This window comes from Aspergillus udagawae (genome assembly GCF_001078395.1).
Source record: "Aspergillus udagawae IFM 46973 DNA, scaffold_7, whole genome shotgun sequence".
Lineage (NCBI taxonomy): Eukaryota > Fungi > Ascomycota > Eurotiomycetes > Eurotiales > Aspergillaceae > Aspergillus > Aspergillus udagawae.
In genome coordinates this window covers 1,247,980-1,270,807 of record NW_025091270.1, presented here as the reverse complement: position 1 = coordinate 1,270,807, position 22,828 = coordinate 1,247,980, and the positions used below count along the sequence as shown (strand labels likewise).

Sequence of the window (22,828 nt, the reverse complement as noted above, 5' to 3'; positions counted from 1 at the left end):
TGTCTTTTTTTCGTTACCATTCTCCATGCACAAGGCCACAACTCTTCTTCTCCTGCACAGTCTGTTGTTGCGGCGATCGTGTTCAGTCTTGATGCTACTTGCCACATAATTTGGCTGGGATTTTGCCTCTCATATCTCTTTCTTTTCCCCCTTTGCGCTGATTCTCTTTTTTGTGACTTATCCTTCCACGGTCTCATGTGATTTCCTTTGTCGTTTTGCCAATCTCGATATGTACGGTACATAGCCTTGGTCTGAGAAATGAGATGTTCACAAATGTATAGTATATGCCCGTGTAAGGTATATGCAGCACCAGCATTCGGTTTCTTGAGTTTTTCTTGTCAATACACTCACTACAATCTAAATTAGAGAAGCAAAAATAGGCTCCTTCCCGAACGTGGTTCTGGACACAGAAAAAAAAGAAAACCTCCCCGACAGGGAGTCGAACCCTGGTCTCCCGCGCTCGTTCTCATTGGAGTGACAAGCGGAAATCATGACCGTTAGACCATCGAGGATTTATTGGTGGAAGTTGCAATTCGTAAGTATATGACCCCTTGGAGCGACAATGAATTAAGGCAAATCCTTCTAAAATGCTGACACAGAGCTGATAGAGATTGGGTGCCTGACGACTCAGGCTCCACTCCCCCATATAGTGGGGGCCCAGCGTCCCAGGATAGCCTAGCGCGTGCTGACGGGGATCTTGGTAATCATCTAATAATTACAGATATGCATCGTCACCCATGGGAATTGGTCGATTATCGATCACCTCTGGCAAGTCGATGAGAAATGAAACCCCACAGACCCAGATGGAATTGCTCTGATCGAGTGGATTGACTTTTTGACCCATGCTAATCAAGGATACGAAGTTATATAAACTAATAACTGACTAACGCTGACAGTGCTGTAGTATTTCTCAGTTAAAGCTTCTGTCCTGGCTCGAGGCTGTTCTACAGCTTTCCTAACCTTGTGCCCGTCGAGTATAAGTAGCTGCGGCTGTGATCGATGAAAGTCCTTGTATCACTTTTAGTTTGCATCGCAGCAGTCTTCCTGTCATATCAGTTCGCCTCTGATTCAGCTCACCTCGGAAATCTAAGCTCTTCTCTCAAAGAACAACTGTCAACCACCTTGTCGCAGTACCTGCGAAAGAACAACATCATCTCCTCCTCCTCCATTCCTCCCGTCACCCTACCTACCTATCCAATCGTTCCCCCCCTCACCGATATGGCCGTCCCCCGCGCAATCCGTCAGGTCTTCCTGGCCGTCGAGCAAGCCGAAGGCGCCGGCGCCCGCGTCCGCCGCTCCATCGGCACCGCCAAACTGCGCAACTTCAGTCCCTTCCTCATGCTGGACCACTTTACCGTCGGCCACGGCGCAGGTTTCCCGGACCACCCCCACCGCGGCCAGGAAACAATCACCTACCTGCTCTCCGGCGGCGTCGACCATGAAGATTTCGCCGGAAACAAAGGCACCATCGGCCCCGGCGACCTGCAGTTCATGACCGCCGGCCGCGGCATCATGCACGCCGAGATGCCCCGCGAGAACCCCGACGGCAGCCTCAACGTCGGCATGCAGCTGTGGGTTGACTTGCCCAAGGAGCTGAAGATGTGCGAGCCGCGGTACCGCGATCTCCGCGCGAACGAGATCCCCGTCGCGGAAGTCGACGACGGCCGCGTCACCGTCAAGGTCATCTCGGGCCAGTCGCATGGTGTCGATTCTGTGCGCGATCTGGCGTACACGCCTGTTTGGTTGTTGGACGTGACGATCCGGCCGGGCGGTCGCATCTCCCAGGCGCTGCCGAAGGGCTGGAATGCGTTTGCGTATACGTTTGCCGGAACGACGATCTTTGGCTCGAATGACGCCACGCGGGTCGCCAAGGAGTTCCATAATGTGGTCTTTGACCAGGCGGGTGATTATGTCGAGGCGTCGGTCCCGGATAATGCCGAGTCAGAGTCTCGCTTCATCCTCGTGGCGGGTCAGCCTCTGGATCAGAAGGTCGTGCAATATGGGCCTTTTGTTCTCACAAGCCAGGAGGAGGTCTACCAGGCCATGCTTGACTACCAGACCGCGTCGAATGGATTCGAGCGAGTCCGTGGGTGGGAGAGCGAGATCGGCAAAAGAATGGCCTACTAGGGTGAAATATAGCCTACCATATAGACTTGTGATGTATTTTTGGTGTTTTTTACTTGTGCTTATATGATACTCCAGGGATGGCGTTAGATTTTGTACGCTTTGAAGTACGACTTTTTGTCTCCTTATTTTGGTTGCTAGCTCGCATGATACCGTAATGGTAGACAGTAAATGAAGCTTATTGCTAACGGATATCAAAATACATATGTAGAAAGATGTAGACAGTATAGACTCGTAAGGACGGGAAAGAGAAGAGATTAAACGCCTGCACGTGGCTCGACTGCAAGAGTTATCTGAGACGAATGAGGAAAGGGCATCACTTGACATCATCATCCACCATTCACTTGTGACAGAAACTCCCGGGGAATTGGAATTGCTTCACTGAGTATCAGTGTTGAAGGAGAAGGAGAAGTGGAACCCCAAGAGGCACAAGGTCCTATCATACCCAACTGGACATCCTGACCGACTGCCAGGCAATGCGCCGCCTACTGGGGAAAGCTGATTATTTGGCGAAATGCAGGTCATAGCCCAGCCATTTCCGTGCATTGACACCCGCAACATCCAAGCCAGGGGTACCGTATGTCAGGGGTGCATAGAAGCAGAATCCCCAGATTGTCACACTCAGAATGATCAGGGTGGCGACCCACCCGGCAATCAGCGACTGGCGACCCATTCGTTCCTTCGCAGTGACGAAATGACCGGCGCTACCATGGGCCTTGGACTTGCCGGTTGGATCATCTTCCTTTACAGTTCTAGCAACCGCGATCGGCTGCAGGTTGAAAATGAATTCGATCAGAGCCCCCGCGACCATACAAGACGCGACGTGAGCCGGAAGGTAATGGTGGAGGAAACGCTGGCGACCCATCAGCCAGAAGGGGAAGTAGTGGGCAGCCCAGCAAAGGAACAAGAAGGCAGTGCTGTTGTAAAGACGAGAACGAGCGCCATGGCCCCAAACTAGAAGGCAAGATTAGATCGTAAGTCGTCGTGTGGACTGAGAATTCTTAGTACTTACTTTCTTCAAGAGCGTCGACTCCGCGGCGAAGGGACAGCTGATCAGCGCCGATGACCCCAGCAAAGACAGCCAACAGACTGCTGGCAATCCACCATCCGATGGGGTTACCCAGGAAGTAGATTTGCTCTCTGGTGTCATTCTTGGTCCAGAAGCTGACACCTCGGAGTAGGAAGGGCCACTGGAAGGGCTCACTGGCGTACGGATGGCTGCTGGTCAGGGCATTGTTATGGAAGAACATGGCTCGCTGCAGCTCAAGGTACTTGCGCCAGAAGGGAAGATGCTTGACCTGGCGCTCTTTCTTCACGGCACGGGGGCTCTCTTCCTCCAGCGACTCGATTGTGTCCACGAACCAAAGATTGCTCGTCTGAAGAACGTTTTTGTTACCATTAATCTCGGCTTGCTTGAAGGCCCACTCAGGAAGGGGGGTTGTATGGGTCCACATCGCGACGCGAGTGGGCACATGGATCAGCTTGAAATGACTTGAGAGAGTGCGGAATTCCTGCTCGGCTTTGCCGTTCTCGATCTTGATCTCGAACAGCGTATCGTTGTGTCGCTCACCATTGGCCAATTCCTGAGAAATGGTGGTGAACTCCTGGTTGGTAGGATAGTAAGGAGACGCAACATCGTGCGTCAGCAGGACGGTGTCAGTGCCAACGTGACGGAACTGGACGATGTCGCCATTCTTGACGCTGTGGCCCTGCCTGTCGGTGTCGGGATAGGGAACATTTGGCAGAATCTGCCAGTGGTTGTTCGTATCGTTGAATGGGTAGCCTGTGACCTGCTGGCCCTGGCTGGAAATACGGCCGTCATCATAGCGAAGGGGATACTTCTCCCAGTGGCTGTGAAGGAACACCTTGGTGTCCTTGTGTCTGATAGTGATTGTGTCATAGTACTCAATGCCGATCGACTGGGCCGACATGAGGTTGTCACTGAGGGTTTCCTGGAACTCGGGGGTCATGAAATCATCGCCTGGCCCGGAGCGGGTGAGGATTGCAAAATGGACCTGGAACCAGAACAGGTAGAAGAAGAAAGGAACAATGATGAGGGCAAATGCGCGGGCAGCAAAGTGCTTGCTCCAATGGGTCATGCTGAGAGCTCCCGACGGGCGGTTGATATCCAACAAGTTCCACAGGTCAACCAAGACCGCAGCACCAACGGTGACAAATGTGAAGACACCGACGTACTTCGTAGAGATGACACAGCTTAGACAAACGCCCGTCAAGAGCAGCCATTTCCACCATTTACGGCCAAAGGGTTCATGGCGCAGCTTGTAGAAGCGAACGTAGCACAGAATGCTCAGTGCCATGGAAAGCACCAACGAGGCATCCAGCAGAATCAGTCTGTCCTCTCCGACGTGGGCATTATCAAACAATACGAGACCGGCAGCCAACACACAGGCTGGCAGCGAATACCCGGATTCCCACATGATGAGGAAGACCACTGGGATGGTCAGAGCCCCCAGAGTGGCCGGCATTGCGCGCAGAGCGACATAGGGAACTTTGTTATCGATGTAGGAGTCGCCGATGTTGTCGAACAAAAAGTGGCCGTCATAGCCTATCAGCCAGCCCATGAAAGCGAAAAGCAATTTGCCAAATGGAGGGTGGACATCGAAGAAATAAGTTCTTTGTAAGTAGTAGGAAGCGAACTGAGAGAATCAAGTCCCATGTCAGATTGTACAACTCATAAAGGGAAAACAGCTTTACTCACCTTCCCAAAATGCACCTCATCAAAGACCACTTCATTAGGGTAGGATATCTTGTAGAACCGGGTAATGAACGCCAGGATGGTGAGAATGACTAAGGCCAGCCTATAGTCCCATCCCGACTGGCTCTTGGGAGCCACGCTCGGCTTGGATGAAGACAAAGGAGAGGAGGCATCGTCCGAAGGCAATGGAGAATAAGCCTCCTTCCTCCCGCCTCTCTTGCGAAGAGAGGACGAAGGAGATGAAGACATGATCCGAAGAAAAAGAACACAACAAGAAAAAAAAGCTAAGAGAATGACAGTCGATCACCTAGATAAAGCTGGAATTGACAGATAAGATCAGCGAACCGACCATGACAGTGAAGATAAGCTCCAGGATCAGTGGATCGCCATTGAGCAATAACTTACAATGATGATCACGGAGAGTACATGGTAGTACGGAGTACAATACAGTAGAATAGAAGGTAGCGAGGCTTGGAAGAGGAGTGGGGGAGGAAAATATACCGCTGGCTATATTTACGGGGGTTCGGTTGTCCGTAAGCGGATTGCGTGTCATTATCCAAAGGACGCGCGGAACGGAACAAGACGTTGGTCCGAGCGTCGAATCTATGAATTATCTACCTTATGAAGGCATGAGGCCGTGAACATGCTTCCCTACCAAATATGATGGATGGTTTATCTTTATCATTGTTGGGGTTCTGTGATAATTTCGATTACCTATCGGTTCCAATGTTGTGCTCAAACGCAAGCAATCTGTTGTCCTAAACAAATGGATATCCTGTGTGACAGTGATGCAACTCCCAACGCTCAAAAAAAGGCAGCAAATAGGATGGTATAATGTACAAAACTAGCGATATCAATATGAAGAGAATTCATTTGTCGTAACCAGCCGTCAGTCAACGACTTCACCAGCATTTATTCGTCATCAGACAAATTCAACAATTCCAATTCCGTCTTGACCAGAGACTGAAATTCTGCACGTGAGAGGCCCGTAATTTTCGCAAGCCGGAATAGGCTTTTGATATTGGAGCTGATATGTTGCTTCACGCCGACTTCACAAGCAGACTGGTGCTCCGCTTCTTGCTCCAATTTTGCGACTGCCGCCTCGGAGGCAGTGGACGATGTGGAAGACGGCCGAGGATGATCTAGCGACATGGCAGTCGTCTCGTCGGCAATCGTTCCATTGGCGTAACCTTTCGTTCGAGCCGGTTCTTCCAAGGTTGAGCTATTCACCTGCTGCCGCAGCAAACTGGCCAGCATGTCTCCGTTCAACGAACTTGGACCAACCTCCGGTTGCTCCTCTGATGGTTCGTGGTTATCCATTGCCGGTTGCACATCAGCGTAGCGTGAGAAATACGACGCTTCGGACGCATCCTGACGTTGGAGAGACGAAAGTGGGTTAGGGGCTGGGGTCTTGACGGAAGGTGTTCGGCCAGGTGTAGCATCATACTGAGCCCAATAACCGTCGTCATCGTCCTCCTCTTCGTCCTTCTCTTGGCTGTGTGGGGCGACCTTTTGATCCTGCTCTGCCTCCCTAAGAGCATCCTCCACCAATTGTTCCTTTGCCTGAGCATTCGCCTCCCCGATCGAGAATGACCAAATCCCATCATTTTCGGCGCCGCCTTCATGGGGCATCAATTCGGCTACACGCCATCCGGGCCCACCTCCATCTTGATCATTGGAACACCAGAGATATACGACTTTCAAGCTGTATTCCGGTAACAGAATTCGCGAGTGCAATGTCTCCTCATCCACCCGTTTGTACGCAACATGAACTTCTCCTGGGAGTTCGATCTCCCCGGATACCGGGTGAGGCTCGAAGCCTGCGCCATCCACCAGCGCTTGTAGACGCTCAGCCTTTTCGGAATCCCAGCATAGTAACCGCAGCCACGAATCTGTCGGAGATGTGGAGACTGAACTGAGGATCTGAACACGCTGTCGGAGAATAGGTGATAAGAGGGGTAGAAGCACTGGAGGAGGGCGTGTCGAGACAAACGCTGTGGGGAGGCAAGCTAGGAGAGGAGGGAGCAACGTATGAGGATCGGGGGGAGGAATTAGCTCAACCATGGTGCCCTTTGTAGGAATATCAACGTTATCCAACTAGATATAAAGAATGATTATTGTTGTTATGGTGGAGGTCGACGAATTCAATAATAACAATCAGACTTTTTGGTTGGCGGTGAAGGCTTCAAGAGCGGGGGGCATCAAACAAACAGAGAAGTTGCGGAGAAGAAGTCGGAGCTGGGAGAAGAGGTGAAATGACTACATATATGTACGATCGATTTTCGCAGAAAGCTGGACAGCCAGAGTCTGGGGTGTCAAGCCATTCCCCATAGGCCATGCATATATGGGATACTTGTCATGATTATGCTCCATATCATGAGACAGCTCCGCAGCTCCCTTCGCCCGAGCTGCAGCAAAACGTGGGTCCTTTTTAAGGGGAAGCTGCGGGGGGCGAAATCGGATAAATGATAATGGTATATCAATTTACTATCTCAATTGTCGGTTTCAATTACTAGAAGGGTAGAAGGGTTAAGAAAAGAGGAATTGGCCACTGAGACACTCGGGATTCTCGGCGGAGGATCGGAGGATGCAGATCGTGATACAATAATGAGATACAATGATGCACCGCAGATAAGGTGATGCTTTTACAGAGTGGATGGAGGGTTTATTACGGTCTCTTGATGCCAAGTGATGTACATCCCTCAGAAAATAATATTCTTTTTGGTGGACATGTTTGCAATCTCAGTGCATTAGAATCTTAATAAGTCAGTCAGCGAAGATATCCAAGGTACGTGAATAAATGGACGGTCTGAGAGTGACGAGGATCAATGGAGATATATGTATCCACGTTGAGTCAACGAGCAACACTCACTAGTCAATACTGACACAGAAGCATTCTGTTGCACAGCCCAGCACGAAGGTCAAGGATTCTCTTTCTTTGTTGAATTTGGGATACTGTTCACCCCACTTGGTACATGACCTGTAAGCACAGATCACCAGATGTAGCTAACAGATGAAACAGACTATGAATATAATAGATGTTAGGATATTTACTACTAAGCAAAGCAAGCTTTCGATAGTTAAGATCGACCGCCCATAGTCGAAAGCCGGTGTCAGCGCCGTCGAGGCTCTAACCTAGTGATGAAGAGTATTCGAGGATGTTCGATAAGCGGGGAGCATCACTCAGAGATTGATAATGCTTGAATCAGCACTTCGGCAGCATTCCGATGCACTCGCCTTTGATATTCTCGGGCGATGTATGGCTCATGAGTACTACTGTCCGATCCTGCAGCGTTACATGCCGTATCTAGGACTCAGTAGTACGAGATATTGCTAAGCACCGAGGTCCAGAGTCTCAGCTGCCAGGTAAAATCCAATCAGATTCCATCCAATAGTCGAGGAGTGCATGTCGCTCTTTTTTTTCTCTCTTCTCCCTTGTGCTCTTCCTACACCCGCTGCATCATGACGGTCTTTTGAGTAAATTCAACAATCCCATTCAGAAAACAACAGCCAATGTGCATGTGCACACAATGGCGGAACAATGTCATTCAGTCAACGACACGAGTGCGGAGAAGATGGCACCCGCCCCCGATACAGCAAAAGAGGCGGCGCTTCTCGTTGCCTCAGAAGGGCAGCCCATTATCCAGAATACTCCCGAGGAAGAATGTACAGCATTGGAAAGACGTATTCGACTCAAAGTAGACATACGTCTCTGTACCATCGCCGGGATCCTATGCAGTCTCAACCTGCTTGACTCGGGCATTCTCTCGTCGGCATCGGTCACAAGCATGTTTGAGGATCTCGACTTGCAAGGATCCCGGTATTCGGTCTCCATATTTATCTTCACGATTGCAAGTGTCGTCGCTCAGCTGCCTTGCACCGTTGCCGTGCGCTTGATCGGGCCCCGCCTCTGGTTCGCTTCGATCACCTTCTGCTTCGGACTGATCACCCTCTGTACTGCATTTATCCAGAATTGGAAGCAGATGATTGCTCTGCGTGTACTTCTCGGCTTTGCCATGTCTGGTATATATCCAGGACTGACGTACTTGATCAGTACCTGGTACACGCGCAAAGAGCAGCAACTGCGCTTTGCATTTCTGCAGTCCGGGGAGGTCCTTGTGCTAGCCACGGGCACCATTGTCAACTACGCTCTGAACCGGTTGGACGGCAAGGCAGGGTTGAGAGGCTGGAGGTGGATGTTCCTCGTCCAAGGGCTCATCACCTGTGTCCTTGGCATCATCACCTACTGGTGGATGGTAGATTTCCCCGAGCAATCGCAGAAAAGCTTCCGGTTCCTGTCCAAGACGGAGGCCAAAGTGGCAGCGCAGCGTATCCAGACAGATCGTGACGATGTCGTGCCCGATCCATTCTCCTGGCGCAAAATCCTCGTCAATTTCCTTGACCCAAAACTATACGGATTCGCTTGCTTGTTCTTCCTGCTCAACCTCGTCTCAACTTCACTCAGTTACTTTCTTCCCATCATTCTCCAGTCGGGGATGGGGTTTTCAAGCAACCAATCGATTCTGCTCTCAACGCCCGTAAGTTGACCTGACCTGTCACCAAGTCCAAGACTATCGCACCTAACCCCCTTCCAGCCATATTACTGGTCCGTCATCCCAGTCCTCCTCACCTCTTTAGTCGGCGACACCTATCGTGTCCGCGGGCCGCTCATCATCTTCAACGCGCTGTGCGTGATAGTCGGGTTCCTGATGTTCGGCCTCCCATCCTCCACCGAGGTCACTGTCCGGTATATCGGCACGTTCCTCGCAACAGGCGCATACGTCTCCAACTGGGCCGCCCTCAATGCCTTCATGGCCAACAATGTCGTCGGGCAGTGGCAACGGGCCACCACCGCGGCCGCCGTAGCTGCGTGCAATGGGCTGGGCGGAGTGGCGGGGAGTTATATCGTCCGGCAGCAGGAGGCGCCGCAGTATACCACGGCCGTCTGGGTGTCTATCGGGTAGGGCATCCTGTTAGCTGAGCCGGAAAGAAAGACTTTGCTGATTTGTATTGTTCTTGTGTAGGTCGCATATCCTCATGATCGCTATCGTGGGTGTCTTCGCGATTTGCTTCTATCGATGCAACCAACAAGCAGCTCGGGGGCGGAGGGTTATTCAGAATAAGGTATGCTCCCTTAGACGGGCCTGGTAGTAGGCCATCCCTGGTATTTCAGCGCTAACTACTCCGTCAGGTCGGGTTTCGATATACCTATTGATGATCTACACCTCGTCGATAATGTGATAGACAGTAGCCTGTTAGCCATCACGCTTTACGTGAAATAGACCTCGAGCCACTGATGGATTCTGTCTTCTTAAAAAGCAAGGTTGCTCCGATAATAATTCTCCATACTATCCTCTGATTCTCCTGGCTTGAATACATGCATGCATACATCAACATGGTGTCCGTGGGGTATATGGCAAGTAAGCAAGGGCACCGTGCAAAGAAACCTGGTCCATATCAAATATCGCGTAGAAGTCAAAAAAAGGTAACCAGCCAAGTGAATTTCGGACCAAGGGAGAAAAGAGATATAGTTCATTCAATTCACGCGATCTCTCTGCTCCAATTTCCCAACCAGCCGTTTCATTGCCGTCCATTCGTCCGCGGGCACGTCCTCAGGAGTACCACTGAGGCCCTTTCCTACCTCAAAGACTGTGATCACACCATCCAATCCACCAGTTGCAAGCCGCTTGCCCTCGCGTTCTTCCCATGCAACCTTGTTAAGGCTTCGCGTCAAGATACCGCCACGGCCTCGAGTCGGCGTGGTCCGCACAACTGGGACTTCGGTGTCTGAGCAGAGATCCCAGACCTCGAGATTGCCAGCTCCATCGACGAGAGAGAAGACTCCGGGGCGGTGAGGCGACCACCGCGCGTCGTAGACCACGTCCTCCCGACTCAGATCGAGGATAGGTGAGACGACTTGCGTGGTCGCAATGGCAGCCGAGGTTGCCGGAGCGGTTGTTGCCGGGGGCCGCACACGCCAGAGCTTGACGCTCCAGTCCAGACTAGAGCTCAACATCAGATCGCCGAGATCAACCGGGCCCTTCCCGGGATGGAAGGCAGTCGACATGACCGGCGCTGCATGGCCACGGTACGCGAGACGTTGATCAGTGCCAGCCTTGGCCCCGGCTCGATCGTAGCGATGACAGGGATAAATACCTCCTTCTTCGGTACCGACGATGAAGAAGGTTGGGTCCGATTGGGGGAACGACATGGTTGTGGGCGCCAGGTCCTCTGTTTTGGACGGCGGGGGTGTGGAGAGCTCGAGGTACTCCTGGGGCTGGGAAAGCATATCCACGGTCCATCCACAGACAACGCCGTCTGTGGACGCGGTCAAGATATTGTGCGCGTTTTGTGTGCCTACGATTGAGATGCTGTACACGGGGTGCGTATGCCCTGACCCAGTTAGGGGTGTCTTTTGTACAGGGGCACCACCACCAGCGCGAGACGATCGTGTATCCCAAAGCAAAACCTGCCCAGAGTACGATCCTCCGACGATGAGGTTGGGGTGAAACGGGGAAAATTTGGCCGTTAAGATATCTGAAGTCGAATGGAACACATACTCGGGGCGAGAATGCAAGTGTTGGTTCCACACCTGGACTAGGCCATCCGGTTCATGAGGAGCAGACGGATTCTTGGTGTATGCTGCCAGAACCAGTTCCGGAAACTGCAAAGTAAGTCAGCCCTGTAAAGATATAGTCATGGGATATGGGGCGACAGACCTTTGGAGAGAAACTCAAATCACTGATCATGCGTTTCTTGCTCCATCGCTCGTCCCAGAACTGGCAAACCTCCCTGATGCTCTTGCGCTTTCGTCCATGTTCGTTGTCTTCTTCCAGATCTCCGTCGACTCCGCCAAGCTCGTAGTCCGCGAGCACGTCGTACTCCTCATCTAGAGCACGCTCGATCACTTTTGCTGAACGTTCAACAAAGTCGAGGAAGTCCTCAGACGAAGTGACCGCCTTCAGTTCGTCCTCGTCGAGCGTACGTAAGGGATAACGTAGGTTTGCAGCCTGGGCACCAGGCCCACCAACAGCCTGCTGTTGGGTGGCCTGCAATTCCTCCTCAATTTCTCTGCGAAGCTTTCTTCGAATTTCCTCATCGTGTTCGCGGTCCCTCTTGCTTAGGCGTTTGCTTGATCCAATACCATCTTCGAACTCTCCAGTTTCTAACTCCGACTCCAACGAGTCTGATTGGTGTTGCTTTGAGTCATCTGTTTGCACGCCCTTGCTGTACGTAACGACTTCTGGTTTAGGCTCAGGGGCAGGCGCAGGTTCAGTAGAGGCGACAAAAGGCTCCGTCACATCAGTCTGAACGGCGATTGACTGCGAAACCGGTCTCGTAGCAGAATTGAAAGCTTCGGTGTTATCTCCACTCAACTGGCTAGCACTCAGTACCGAGTTCGGCCTGCTGCCTTTTCGTGAGGGACCGTCTGCATGGCTGACAGAGGCCGATCCGGGGCGATCAACAAGGCGAGCAATCAGGTCATCGAGCTCAGCTCTGCTATCCGAACGACTCGGTACAGGCGACACAACCTTTGCGGACTGTGTGTCAGAATCTGGCTTTTGTTTTTCACGTTCGCGACCAGGGTATCGTACCTCTGAAGCATCTCCTCCGGTGCTGGCCCGACTCTGCGAGAATTCCTTCTGTCGTAGCTCTCTCTGGCGTCTTAGCTCGGCCAGCTTAGCCCTTTTGGCCAAAATTTCAGCTTTACGTTGTTGCACAGATGACATGACGGATTGAGTGAGTGCAGAGGTTAAATTGGGGGAGTTCCATCCAGACCTACTACTAATTGGTTATTATTATTTACATGCGGCTTCGCGTTCCGCAGGTACTCCGTATCCCGTACCCCGTCCCGCACCCAGAAGGGAGGCCGGATTGGCGGATGACATAAGCGCAGAAGGGGCCGACGGTCCGGAAAAACTCGCGACAAGGACTTCGCCTTGACAAGCCTCTTGTATAGGTATCTCCGTTCGTTTGCCTGCAATTGACAGTCGATACCCTTTCTAACGGTTGCTCGGTATCTGGCCCGCTGTTCAATCTTTCATTCAAATCCTTTTGCTCGCCGTTTCGAGGGACAGGATCTTCTTAAAATGGCCTCACAGGGTGTTAACGTGAGTGTCTGCCAGGACCCATCATCGATCCCTCTACCATCTATATTGACATGAATCGGTTGCATCACAGGTTCTACGCTACTCGGCTCTCGTTGCCGGTCTCGTTTATGGCGTCTACCACCAGAACTCTATCACAGCTCAAGCCAAGCAAGTAGAGGCCGACCGTGAATATGCTCGACAGGAACGCTTGATCCAGCAGGCCAAGGCAGAGTGGAAGAAGAAGACGGCGCCCAAGGACACCAAGACAGACAGTGGGGGTATGTTCTGAAACAACAAGCCTCATCACGATTGCCTGGTCTTTGACTGCCAGCATCATGTGCGACGTCACGCTAATTGGGTTGCTACAGTCATTACGGATCCCGAAGATAGCCGGTTCGACCTGGAGGCCTTCCTGAAGATGAAAGCTGGGGAGCTATAGATTCGATCATTGAGGGTACTGAAATATAGAATGATTGGCGAATTTTTCTCCTTGCGAAGATTGTACCTCCCTTTGGTACAAGAAAGATGGCTCGGGTCCGCCCCGAATATGTATTATTGTTTGGTCTAATTCCCACTTTCGTGCTGCGAGCGAAAGGAATGATTCTCTGTTGTTCTTCTAACCTATAGATCTTCCTCCGAGACTTGTACATACCCTGGGGTGTCTGTGCGTCTGTACACTACAGTTGGACCAGAAGAGCTAGAATTGTGTGGTTTTTCCGGTTTCGCCGCTGATCTCCTATCTCCCGCACGCTATCGACTACTCCGTGCAGGTTGTAAGCGACGCCGCATCCAGAGGGCATGTGTAGGAGCAGGAAGCCATCGAAATGGCTCTGTCAGGGTTGCCGGTGGCCACAACTACCGTCTTAATTCCTCACGATTTGAGTTACCACAGCTTCAAGCACGAGCTGTAACGCTTGTTGACCACGTCGGCTTTTTCAGCCGGAATGAGATCCCATCAGCGTCATGACCTCGCTCAACCCGCTGGAGGAGTGTCCAATCGTTTTACTAGGAGTGGTAATGGGTTGGGGACAGAGGAGCCCGGTTTGCTCATCCCATCTCCACCCGCAGGCTGTAAATTTGCTTATAATAGCTGGATCGCCCTGCTTCGCGGCGGTCGCATCAAGGCCAAGGTAGTTTGCAGCCGCATCAGGCCGAATCGCTTCGTAGGCTCGGCTGACTTCCTTTAAGGTCTTTTCCTGGAAATGAACTAACCACAAGAATAAGGATAAGTCAGTCGGAGATATAGTACAGGATGTGGCACTGACGTTCGTATTTTCGTACTGTTGGCTCAAGCATCTCAGGCCATGGTAGGTCTCTCAAAACCTTGTATACGTGCTCATACTTTCGCTGCCAGACAGCTCGCAGTAACTTTAAACAATTTTGAAGGGTAGCGTCATTTTGCGCTAGGTCCTGTGGCATCCGCTTCGTCATGGCGCGGGCCTCGTAGCTAAGCAATATTGTGTCAGTACTTAGTAGGCTGCGTGTCTGCAACTAGAACTCGTGAGACTCACATATCATCAAGGAGAAGGTGGGAGAAGAAGAAACCCGAATAAAACAAGCTCAAAATTTCCGCTTCGTCGCTATTCGACGTTGAAAGGAAACAGGCAGGACACTCATATTGTGACAATGTCTCGTAGAGTTCAGAAGACGAACGAGCAGTTGCGAGTACCGTTGACAGCTGCTCCTGAGAGAGGGGCGGTAGATCCATTATGGAAATAATGTCCTTGCCGCTGTCTGTAGGACTATGATGGAAAGAGCGGTTCTTTGTCAATCGTGTTATTGTACGTCTCTAGGTGATTGCGTAGGTCAAGTAGTGATGCTGATGCGGGGACAACTTGGAGGTCCCCCAAGCTTCTCCGATAATCGATTTAGTTAGAAGCGGATACGGACAAACTAGACTAACGTTACGTAGACTCACTGCGTACCGTACCTGATGCCAAGCCTCCAGAAGAGACCACCTTGCGAAGCTCTCCCCCAAGCAGTATATCGGCGAGACTAAACGTCCAACTAACTGTCTCTCACCGGCTACAGAGCACGTCGAGAGAGACCTACTCTCTTTTGTTCTTCTCAATTGAAATTCCTTTTCATTCCTCTGGCCATTATGGCCGAAACACCTGTTGATGTTCTCCTAAAGGGCAAGACTGGCAGAAACACACGCGGCCTTCTGCGGATTATTATTCTATGTACCATTGCAGCAGCAGCAGTTGCCAGTCGACTCTTCAGCGTTATCCGTAAGTCATCGAGGGATCAAAATATTCATTTTGTTAGTCTACCAAATCGACTGACCAATTTCCTTTAACAAGGCTTCGAGAGTATCATCCACGAATGTATGTATAGGTCAATTGTATACCAACGGCCTTCGGCCTTCAACGAACTTCGATTGAAAGAATTGATACTGACGCTCGATGATATAGTTGACCCCTGGTTCAACTTCCGGGCAACAAAATACCTAGTACAGAATGGTTTCTATAGCTTTTGGGATTGGTTTGATGACCGTATGTGGTTCCCCATCGTACAAGAGTGCATGAAGCAACATGTCACTCTCCTGGCGTGCTTCTAGACTGATCGGAATTCCAACTTAGGGACATGGCATCCTCTGGGACGTGTCACTGGTGGCACGTTATATCCCGGTCTCATGGTGACGAGCGGCGTTATCTACCATATCCTGCGATTCCTCACTATCCCCGTCGATATTCGCAACATCTGCGTCTTGCTGGCGCCAGGATTCTCCGGCCTGACTGCATTGGCAATGTACCTGCTGACATCTGAGATGTCTCCTTCGCCGTCTGCGGGTCTTCTTGCGGCAGCTTTCATGGGAATCGCCCCTGGTTACATCTCCCGATCGGTTGCCGGAAGCTACGATAACGAAGCGATTGCCATCTTCCTGCTTGTATTCACATTCTTCCTATGGATCAAGGCTGTCAAAAATGGATCTATCATGTGGGGAGCGCTGACCGCGCTTTTCTACGGGTACATGGTGTCAGCATGGGGTGGATATGTCTTCATTACGAACTTGATCCCCCTGCACGTTTTTGTACTTCTGTGCATGGGTAGATACAGCACTCGCATCTACATCAGCTATACCACATGGTATGCGCTGGGGACTCTGGCTAGCATGCAGATCCCCTTCGTCGGATTTTTGCCTATTCGAAACAGCGACCACATGTCCGCCTTGGGTAGGTCCATGCTTCGCAAGTCCAAATGAACGTTCAGAGCTGACATTCTGCAGGTGTCTTCGGCCTGCTTCAACTTGTGGCCTTCGCCGAGTTTGTCCGCAGCTTCGTCCCAAGCAAGCAGTTCCAAAGACTTCTAACCGCCATGATCTTCATCACCTTCGGTCTCGGTTTCCTTGGGCTTGTTGTTCTGACTGTGACGGGAGTGATTGCTCCTTGGAGCGGCAGATTCTACTCCTTGTGGGACACTGGCTATGCCAAAATTCACATTCCCATCATTGCCTCGGTCTCGGAGCACCAGCCCACCGCTTGGCCAGCGTTTTTCTTCGATCTGAACTTCCTTATCTGGCTTTTCCCAGCAGGAGTCTACATGTGCTTCCGGGACCTCAAGGACGAGCATGTCTTCGTCATTATTTACTCGGTCCTTGCAAGCTACTTCGCCGGTGTCATGGTTCGACTGATGCTGACCTTGACCCCTATTGTGTGTGTTGCGGCTGCTCTGGCGCTATCTTCGATCCTCGACACCTATATGGCCACCACTTCCCCGACACCAGCATCTGAAGCCAAAACGAATGAAGACTCGTCTTCAGAACCACTTCGCTCAGTTCGGAAGCCCAATGTTGGAATCACCTCCCATGTGTCCAAGATCATAATGACAGCGTCTGTTGTCGTCTACCTGCTCCTGTTTGTCGCACACTGCACCTGGGTGACTTCAAATGCATACTCTTCTCCTTCCGTTGTCTTGGCTAGCCGGATGCCTGACGGAAGCCAATACATCATTGACGATTACCGTGAGGCTTACTACTGGCTTCGTCAGAACACTCCTCAGAACGCCAAAATTATGTCATGGTGGGATTATGGCTACCAGATCGGTGGCATGGCGGACCGCCCGACCCTAGTCGACAACAATACCTGGAACAACACCCATATTGCCACGGTTGGTAAGGCGATGAGCTCCCGCGAAGAAGTCAGCTACCCCATCCTCCGACAGCACGATGTTGATTACGTGCTGGTGGTGTTCGGTGGTCTGCTAGGCTATTCTGGCGATGACATTAATAAATTCTTGTGGATGGTCCGTATCGCCGAAGGTATCTGGCCCGATGAGGTCAAAGAACGGGACTTCTTTACTGCACGGGGTGAATATCGTGTGGACGATGGAGCGACCCCAACCATGCGCAACAGCTTGATGTATGAATTCCCCCCTTCCCCTCGTATCTACTACGCTGCGTCATGCTAATTCAGAAATTCAGGTATAAAATGTCTTATTACAATTTCAACTCTCTCTTCCCGTCAGGCCAAGCTGTCGACCGCGTCCGTGGCTCAAAGCTTCCAACAGAAGGTCCCCAGCTTTCTACACTTGAGGAAGCTTTCACGAGCGAGAACTGGATCATTCGTATCTACAAGGTTAAGGATCTCGACAACCTTGGCCGAGACCACAACCAGGCAGTCGCCTTCGACAAAGGTCTTAAGAAAAAGCGGAGTACCAAGAAGAAGGGACCTCGGGTTCTGAGAACCGAATAGAGGGCAGGATTCAAGCTTTTCTTTTTGACAGATTTATAGCGCGACACGAGTGCAAATCATACCAACAACTGTCGAGCATTCTTTCTCATTTCCGTATAGTAGTCCATAATCCCACCCCCCTGGGAGTCCAACGGAGACGAAGGCTCGACTAGATTCGAAGATACCAGCTTTGCCCAGATATGAATGATTCCCTAGATAGGAAGGCGCTTTAGAAGTGATCCATGACCGTGAGCAAGCTGAGGGCCCGACTCAAAAAGAATAAGTGAGATCTTCCGGTAAAAATGTAGTAGAAAAAAAGAGGCGAGAAGAGATCGAAACAATTCCAATATAAGAACAGCATAGAGAATATACAGTGAAGATAATCAGTTTGTCACCTGTACTCCGTACCCCAATACACCATGGCTGATACAATGATCGAACAATTGGCCACAAGTGCCTTTGAAAAGTTCCCCAACTCGTAGTGAGCTAGGTATAGGTAGACGGGATGGCTCATTGCTTCTGCTGCTGAGGTTTCGCGGGAGTATCGGGGACCTTCACGTCGGAGAATTCGTCCTGACCAACTGCGCGGATGGTGTATGCATCTGGGAAATTACCTGGTGTATAAGCGAACCATGCCTCTCGTCATGCCCTTCTTCTCAAGAAGTGGGGTTCGTGTGGAGTACGTACAGACACTGATTGTGAAAACGACGAGCCCGAGCCCAGTAAGAGCATTCTTGAAGAGATACGGGCGACGAGCGCGAAGGAGAGCCGCACCGGCGCGGTAGTCCTTGCCGTAATATGTCGAATTGAAACTAGACAGAGATGTTGGTCAGCGACTCATTCGAAAGAGTATGGTGCGATTGGAATTGAGCCAGCTGCACGTAGTTGCTGCAAACTGTAGTGCGGTGGATGGAGTCGACGTACATTCCTGCAGGCATTGTGTGCAAGTAGAATCTGTATGTTCGAATGAAAGAAAGGCAAAGATGACAGAAGCCAGAGTGGTTTCTACGCCAATATGTATGATGACCAGGAAAGCTGACGGTGATTGGAACTCGGCGAGAGAGCAGTCTCGGCGTTTGTGGTGTGCTTTTTCTGCCGGCAGAACAAATGCGGACTGCGGCTGCTAGCTGTACTGTGTAAAGTACTCTCCTGTTGCCAGCTTTGTTCCTGACCGTCTCTCTCAAATGGTATCTTTCGTCAAATAGTCATCTCTACAGATCCACTGACTATAGACTCTAAGCTACTGTTTCTTCTATAAAGTAGCAGTGAGTGAGGTTGCTCACAGCAGCCATACAAAGAGCTCTCGGGTCGGCCAAACTCAACATCCGCTGGCGGACATCCAAGAAAAGCGCCAATCCTCGCCATTTGCAGTCTACTACTACTTACGATTATCATCACCATCATCGTCATTTTCTTCAACACATCATCACCAAGTCAATTAACGACAGTTAGTAGATCCAGACTTTTTCGCTGCTCGAAGCCTATTCGCCCATTTCACGGAGTGTTTTGTTTTGCGGAAGGCTCGAGTCCCCATCGACCGCTGTCCTATTACGTATCCGGCTATTCTTTACGCGTCCATGGGGTGTGTCTCGTGAACGCCGTGCTTTCCATCGGTCCTATGTCTTAGGCCGGTCTCCTTCATTTACAGTATTGGTTTGCTCTGAATCTATGCAGCGTAGACACTAGCAAGGTGGCCATTACCTCGACCTTACCATATCTCGAAATATTCTCCCGTCCGGGCCCTTTCCCATAGCTGTCGAGCGCAGTTATTATGTCTGAAACTGCGGCAAACCACCTTGCCGACCAGGTCGCACAGCTCAATGCTGCTCGAAATCTCGTTCTCGGTGACGCCGCCTTCTATCCGCAGATTGTGAACGGAATCATTCCAATCATCGGTGCGCACGCGCGATTGGAACTGCGACGATGGGGAGCGGAATTTCTGGCAGAAACATTTGCCAGTCCCGCTTTGGCGACGGCGCAAAAGGAACAATTGGCGGGCAGGGTATTACAGACGATACGCGAGATCTTAGAGTTGCCTGAGGGAGACACCCCGGTCTTGAAGCATATAGTGCAGATTGCGGCCAGCTTGTATCCGTTGGCTTTTAGACACATGTATGTGATCAATTCTTTTCTCTCGTCGCGCTGGAGACCTGTGGAGGATCATGCCCCCGTAGATGCTCGCAGCGAGGAGGGGATCTGGTCTAAAATTTGCTTAGTGTCTATGTTTACTGACGCTAGTACTTTATCACAGAATCAATCATCCAGAAGACAGCGCTTTGTGGGACAATATGACGGCTGTCAAGCAAGATATCCTACGCAAATGGGACTCATCTCCTTATCCAGTCAAAGTGTCATGTATCAAGTTTGTTCAGCGGGTCGTTCAGGTCCAGACACATGGCCCCATTGCAGACCCTAGAGTATGTGTACAGCCCTCCGACTATAGTCTTAATAAGACCTGGTTGTTGTTGACAATCTCCAGCGCCCCGAACATAATGAAACCTCCTTAGCCATCGTTCCCAAAAATCACTCCATTTTAGCTCTACCCCATCTCGAGGCGGAGGCCTCTGGCCTGCTGGATAGGCTGCTGTCAGTTTTTCAAGAAGATGCGAGGTACTAACAATCACCTTCAGACCACTCAATGTGCCTCGACGCTAACTGTTTCATGTAGCGATCCTCTCCTCGTCAATGCTACGCTAAACTGCCTGGCGGTGCTGATCCGAACTCGACAGTCCGTTGGCAACAAGATTATCAATGCTGTTCTGAACTTCTACCCTGCAAAACAGGTGCGCTCTCCATTGACGCCTGCTATCCGTATCGGCGTCAAATCGATGGAACGAACGGCTAGAGCGTTGTTTGTCAATATTCTGAAAAAGTGAGCAATTGCGATTACCTCCGGATGCGGACACAGAAGACTAATACGTTGATAGAAATCCGAGCCATCCCATTGCAAGCAAAATGCAGCACTACATGGAACGTTTGATGCAGTCCCGCTTAGACATCGTGGACGATGCATCCAGAAAGCGAGGACTGCCATTTGAGCCGACGGATGGGCTTGATAATGCTAAACGTGCCAGACTCGATGCAGAAACGCCTCCCTTGATCAAGATTCCTCCTCTTCCACCCGGTCCTATCAGTTATGATCAGCTGTACACCTTAACCGAAGACTCGGGTCTTTCCTCCTTCGATGTGAAGCAATTACCACCCGATCTCCTAGTCAAGATCGCGGTCCCCGTGCTAGCTCGAGTCGATCCGTCTGCGTTGATGCAGGCTGTTGAAGTATGTGACATGTTCGAGAGGTCTCCGTATGGATCAATTGCTGACATTACTACTTTAGGCTATCAGAGGTAGATATCAGACTCTTTGTCAACAACAGGCCGCGAAAACTCAGGTGGCAGTCACCGAGGATGAGGATGATGACTATGAACCTGAATACCAACCTATGGATATTGCTGTAGCAGCTGCTCAGCAGGCAGGTGCCGTATCCGCCGAAATGGCAGAGTTGCAGCCGGATCTAGTCTCTCTTGGTCCATTCGTCTTGCCGCAACCACCGCCATTGACAGAAGAGGAGGCAGCGCAAATTGGTCGCAGCGCCGTTGGGAGAGTCTTTGAGATGCTGACGTCAACTGCGATGGCCCCGAATCCTGCCAAAGGAAAAGCCCAGCAGCATCTAGGCTTTTCACGATTAGCGGGCAGCACGTTCGACCGTGATGCTTGGGTTACCTTACTTACGAGACTCGCCACAAGAGCGCCTGCGACTCTAGAGGTTGACGACAAGAAGACCGAATCAGACTCAAGAGCCAGGAAAACCCCAGCAATCTCGAATTTCATCCGCGAGTCATTATACCGATACATTCTTGAAGACTTTAGAGCGCGGGTTAACGTTGGGATCATGTGGTTGAACGAAGAATGGTACAATGACCGAGTCCAGATGAAATTTGCCGCTACTCAGCGGACCGAAGAAGACGAGGAGGCATCTGTACCCCTACATTACGATCAATGGGTCCTGCGACTCCTGGATGGCTTTTTACCCTATCTGGATTCCAGGGATACCAAGATTTTTATCCGATTTCTCAGCGAAATACCGGAGGTCACTATTCCCATCACAAAGCGAGTCCAGAGTCTTGCGAAGGATCCTGAAAGAGTCAACTTATGTGTTCAGTCGTTACTGTACGCGTCCTTTCTTTTCCTGAATCACTGTTTATGACCACTGACCTGCTGACTAGGTATCTCGTGATGTTCCGCCCTCCTGCTCGGGAAATGTGTCTCAACGCTTTGGAAGATGTCTACAATACGTGTAAGTTGAACTCCTTGCTCGCTTTCTTGATCTCGTCAATCTGATCATCTCCCCAGATGAGGAATCGAGACCTATCGCAGGCAAAATCTTGGCCAAGTGGCGACCGCACGTCATAGAACAGCAGCAGCAACAACAACAACAACAAGAACAGTCACAACAACAGGAGCAGATCTCCCTGTCCAAGCGTTCAGTACCAGCGGAAAGCACTGCACCACTCGCACATGATGGAAGTGTGCCAGCGCAAGCGGACTCTACCGTTCAGCCGCAAGTATCTGCCAGCGAAGCTTGATGACGTTCCACTTGATTCTATGCATAATAGGAGCTTGAAATGACTGTGCGAACATTTCATTCATCTCATGGGCGTGATACCTTCAACGTCCGTCGGAAGTTCTGTAGCTTGAATAGCTGTCTACACTAAGATATGAGATCCGCTATGACTTTCCTGCGACAACCTCACCTGTACTTGATAATCCGATCCTCAGACATAGAACCTGAGATGAATTCCATTGGTGTCCAGAATCTTGCCTAAATATGTACATATTTCCTCAATAACTATGCATCTTTACGTGTAAAGCCTTTTTCTGTCTCTCATGCAAAGCAGTCTTAACTCCGCCAAATGTGAACAACAACTCCCCCATTCCGTGGCATTTGGCAGCATCAGTGCACCCACGTAATGGAAAGACTGGAAGGGAATATACACCAGAGACACATGCAATAAAGAAGCAGAACACCGTACCTAGATATTTGATCAGACATGACACAGTAAACTATGTATCGTGAGGTAAATTCTTTGAACACAAAGCCCCCAATGCAGCCGTTCGCCAATTATTCACACTGCTCAAAGAACGAAAGCAATAAGACGGACACAGTGCGAGAGAGATGTTTGTAAGAGCAGCAATAGTCGTCCTTGTGTCCCCAAGCGTACATGCTA

The 22,828-nt window shown here is 50.7% G+C and overlaps 10 protein-coding genes and 1 non-coding gene across 11 annotated transcripts; 5 read left to right on the top strand and 6 right to left on the bottom strand.

Annotated features, from left to right (window-relative positions):
* Positions 1–424: 424 nt before the first annotated feature.
* Aud_009107 lies at positions 425–512 on the bottom strand. The gene has a single exon. It is a non-coding gene; the product is annotated as a tRNA-Asp (tRNA).
* Positions 513–999: 487 nt separating this feature from the next.
* Aud_009106 (pirin family protein) lies at positions 1,000–2,127 on the top strand (the record flags this gene model as incomplete). The annotated part of the gene is made up of 1 exon (XM_043293968.1): positions 1,000–2,127. The coding sequence occupies one exon, from the start codon at positions 1,000–1,002 to the stop codon at positions 2,125–2,127; it is 1,128 nt and encodes a 375-aa protein (XP_043149903.1).
* A 499-nt stretch (positions 2,128–2,626) lies between these two features.
* On the bottom strand, positions 2,627–5,089 carry pmt4 (dolichyl-phosphate-mannose-protein mannosyltransferase; the record flags this gene model as incomplete). The annotated part of the gene is made up of 3 exons (XM_043293967.1): positions 2,627–3,078; positions 3,137–4,781; positions 4,844–5,089. The coding sequence occupies 3 exons, from the start codon at positions 5,087–5,089 to the stop codon at positions 2,627–2,629; spliced, it is 2,343 nt and encodes a 780-aa protein (XP_043149902.1).
* Positions 5,090–5,752: 663 nt separating this feature from the next.
* On the bottom strand, positions 5,753–6,904 carry Aud_009104 (uncharacterized protein; the record flags this gene model as incomplete). Its single annotated transcript, XM_043293966.1, has 1 exon — positions 5,753–6,904. The coding sequence occupies one exon, from the start codon at positions 6,902–6,904 to the stop codon at positions 5,753–5,755; it is 1,152 nt and encodes a 383-aa protein (XP_043149901.1).
* Positions 6,905–8,370: 1,466 nt separating this feature from the next.
* On the top strand, positions 8,371–10,055 carry Aud_009103 (putative MFS transporter; the record flags this gene model as incomplete). The annotated part of the gene is made up of 4 exons (XM_043293965.1): positions 8,371–9,378; positions 9,436–9,800; positions 9,865–9,964; positions 10,032–10,055. 4 exons carry the CDS (start codon positions 8,371–8,373, stop codon positions 10,053–10,055), a joined length of 1,497 nt encoding a protein of 498 aa, XP_043149900.1.
* Positions 10,056–10,376: 321 nt separating this feature from the next.
* Aud_009102 (putative dynein intermediate chain) lies at positions 10,377–12,570 on the bottom strand (the record flags this gene model as incomplete). Its single annotated transcript, XM_043293964.1, has 2 exons — positions 10,377–11,504; positions 11,560–12,570. The coding sequence occupies 2 exons, from the start codon at positions 12,568–12,570 to the stop codon at positions 10,377–10,379; spliced, it is 2,139 nt and encodes a 712-aa protein (XP_043149899.1).
* A 360-nt stretch (positions 12,571–12,930) lies between these two features.
* Positions 12,931–13,369, top strand: Aud_009101 (ATP synthase subunit e; the record flags this gene model as incomplete). The annotated part of the gene is made up of 3 exons (XM_043293963.1): positions 12,931–12,951; positions 13,022–13,208; positions 13,299–13,369. The coding sequence occupies 3 exons, from the start codon at positions 12,931–12,933 to the stop codon at positions 13,367–13,369; spliced, it is 279 nt and encodes a 92-aa protein (XP_043149898.1).
* Positions 13,370–13,865: 496 nt separating this feature from the next.
* Positions 13,866–14,638, bottom strand: Aud_009100 (CSN8/PSMD8/EIF3K family protein; the record flags this gene model as incomplete). The annotated part of the gene is made up of 3 exons (XM_043293962.1): positions 13,866–14,137; positions 14,196–14,377; positions 14,442–14,638. The coding sequence occupies 3 exons, from the start codon at positions 14,636–14,638 to the stop codon at positions 13,866–13,868; spliced, it is 651 nt and encodes a 216-aa protein (XP_043149897.1).
* Positions 14,639–15,031: 393 nt separating this feature from the next.
* Positions 15,032–17,624, top strand: Aud_009099 (dolichyl-diphosphooligosaccharide--protein glycosyltransferase subunit STT3; the record flags this gene model as incomplete). The annotated part of the gene is made up of 6 exons (XM_043293961.1): positions 15,032–15,161; positions 15,234–15,257; positions 15,345–15,425; positions 15,513–16,106; positions 16,160–17,291; positions 17,354–17,624. 6 exons carry the CDS (start codon positions 15,032–15,034, stop codon positions 17,622–17,624), a joined length of 2,232 nt encoding a protein of 743 aa, XP_043149896.1.
* A 489-nt stretch (positions 17,625–18,113) lies between these two features.
* On the bottom strand, positions 18,114–18,541 carry Aud_009098 (uncharacterized protein; the record flags this gene model as incomplete). The annotated part of the gene is made up of 3 exons (XM_043293960.1): positions 18,114–18,205; positions 18,291–18,415; positions 18,528–18,541. The coding sequence occupies 3 exons, from the start codon at positions 18,539–18,541 to the stop codon at positions 18,114–18,116; spliced, it is 231 nt and encodes a 76-aa protein (XP_043149895.1).
* An 833-nt stretch (positions 18,542–19,374) lies between these two features.
* On the top strand, positions 19,375–22,186 carry Aud_009097 (RNA-processing protein PTA1; the record flags this gene model as incomplete). Its single annotated transcript, XM_043293959.1, has 8 exons — positions 19,375–19,715; positions 19,855–20,020; positions 20,083–20,213; positions 20,272–20,475; positions 20,531–20,879; positions 20,938–21,770; positions 21,827–21,897; positions 21,954–22,186. The coding sequence occupies 8 exons, from the start codon at positions 19,375–19,377 to the stop codon at positions 22,184–22,186; spliced, it is 2,328 nt and encodes a 775-aa protein (XP_043149894.1).
* Positions 22,187–22,828: the final 642 nt, after the last annotated feature.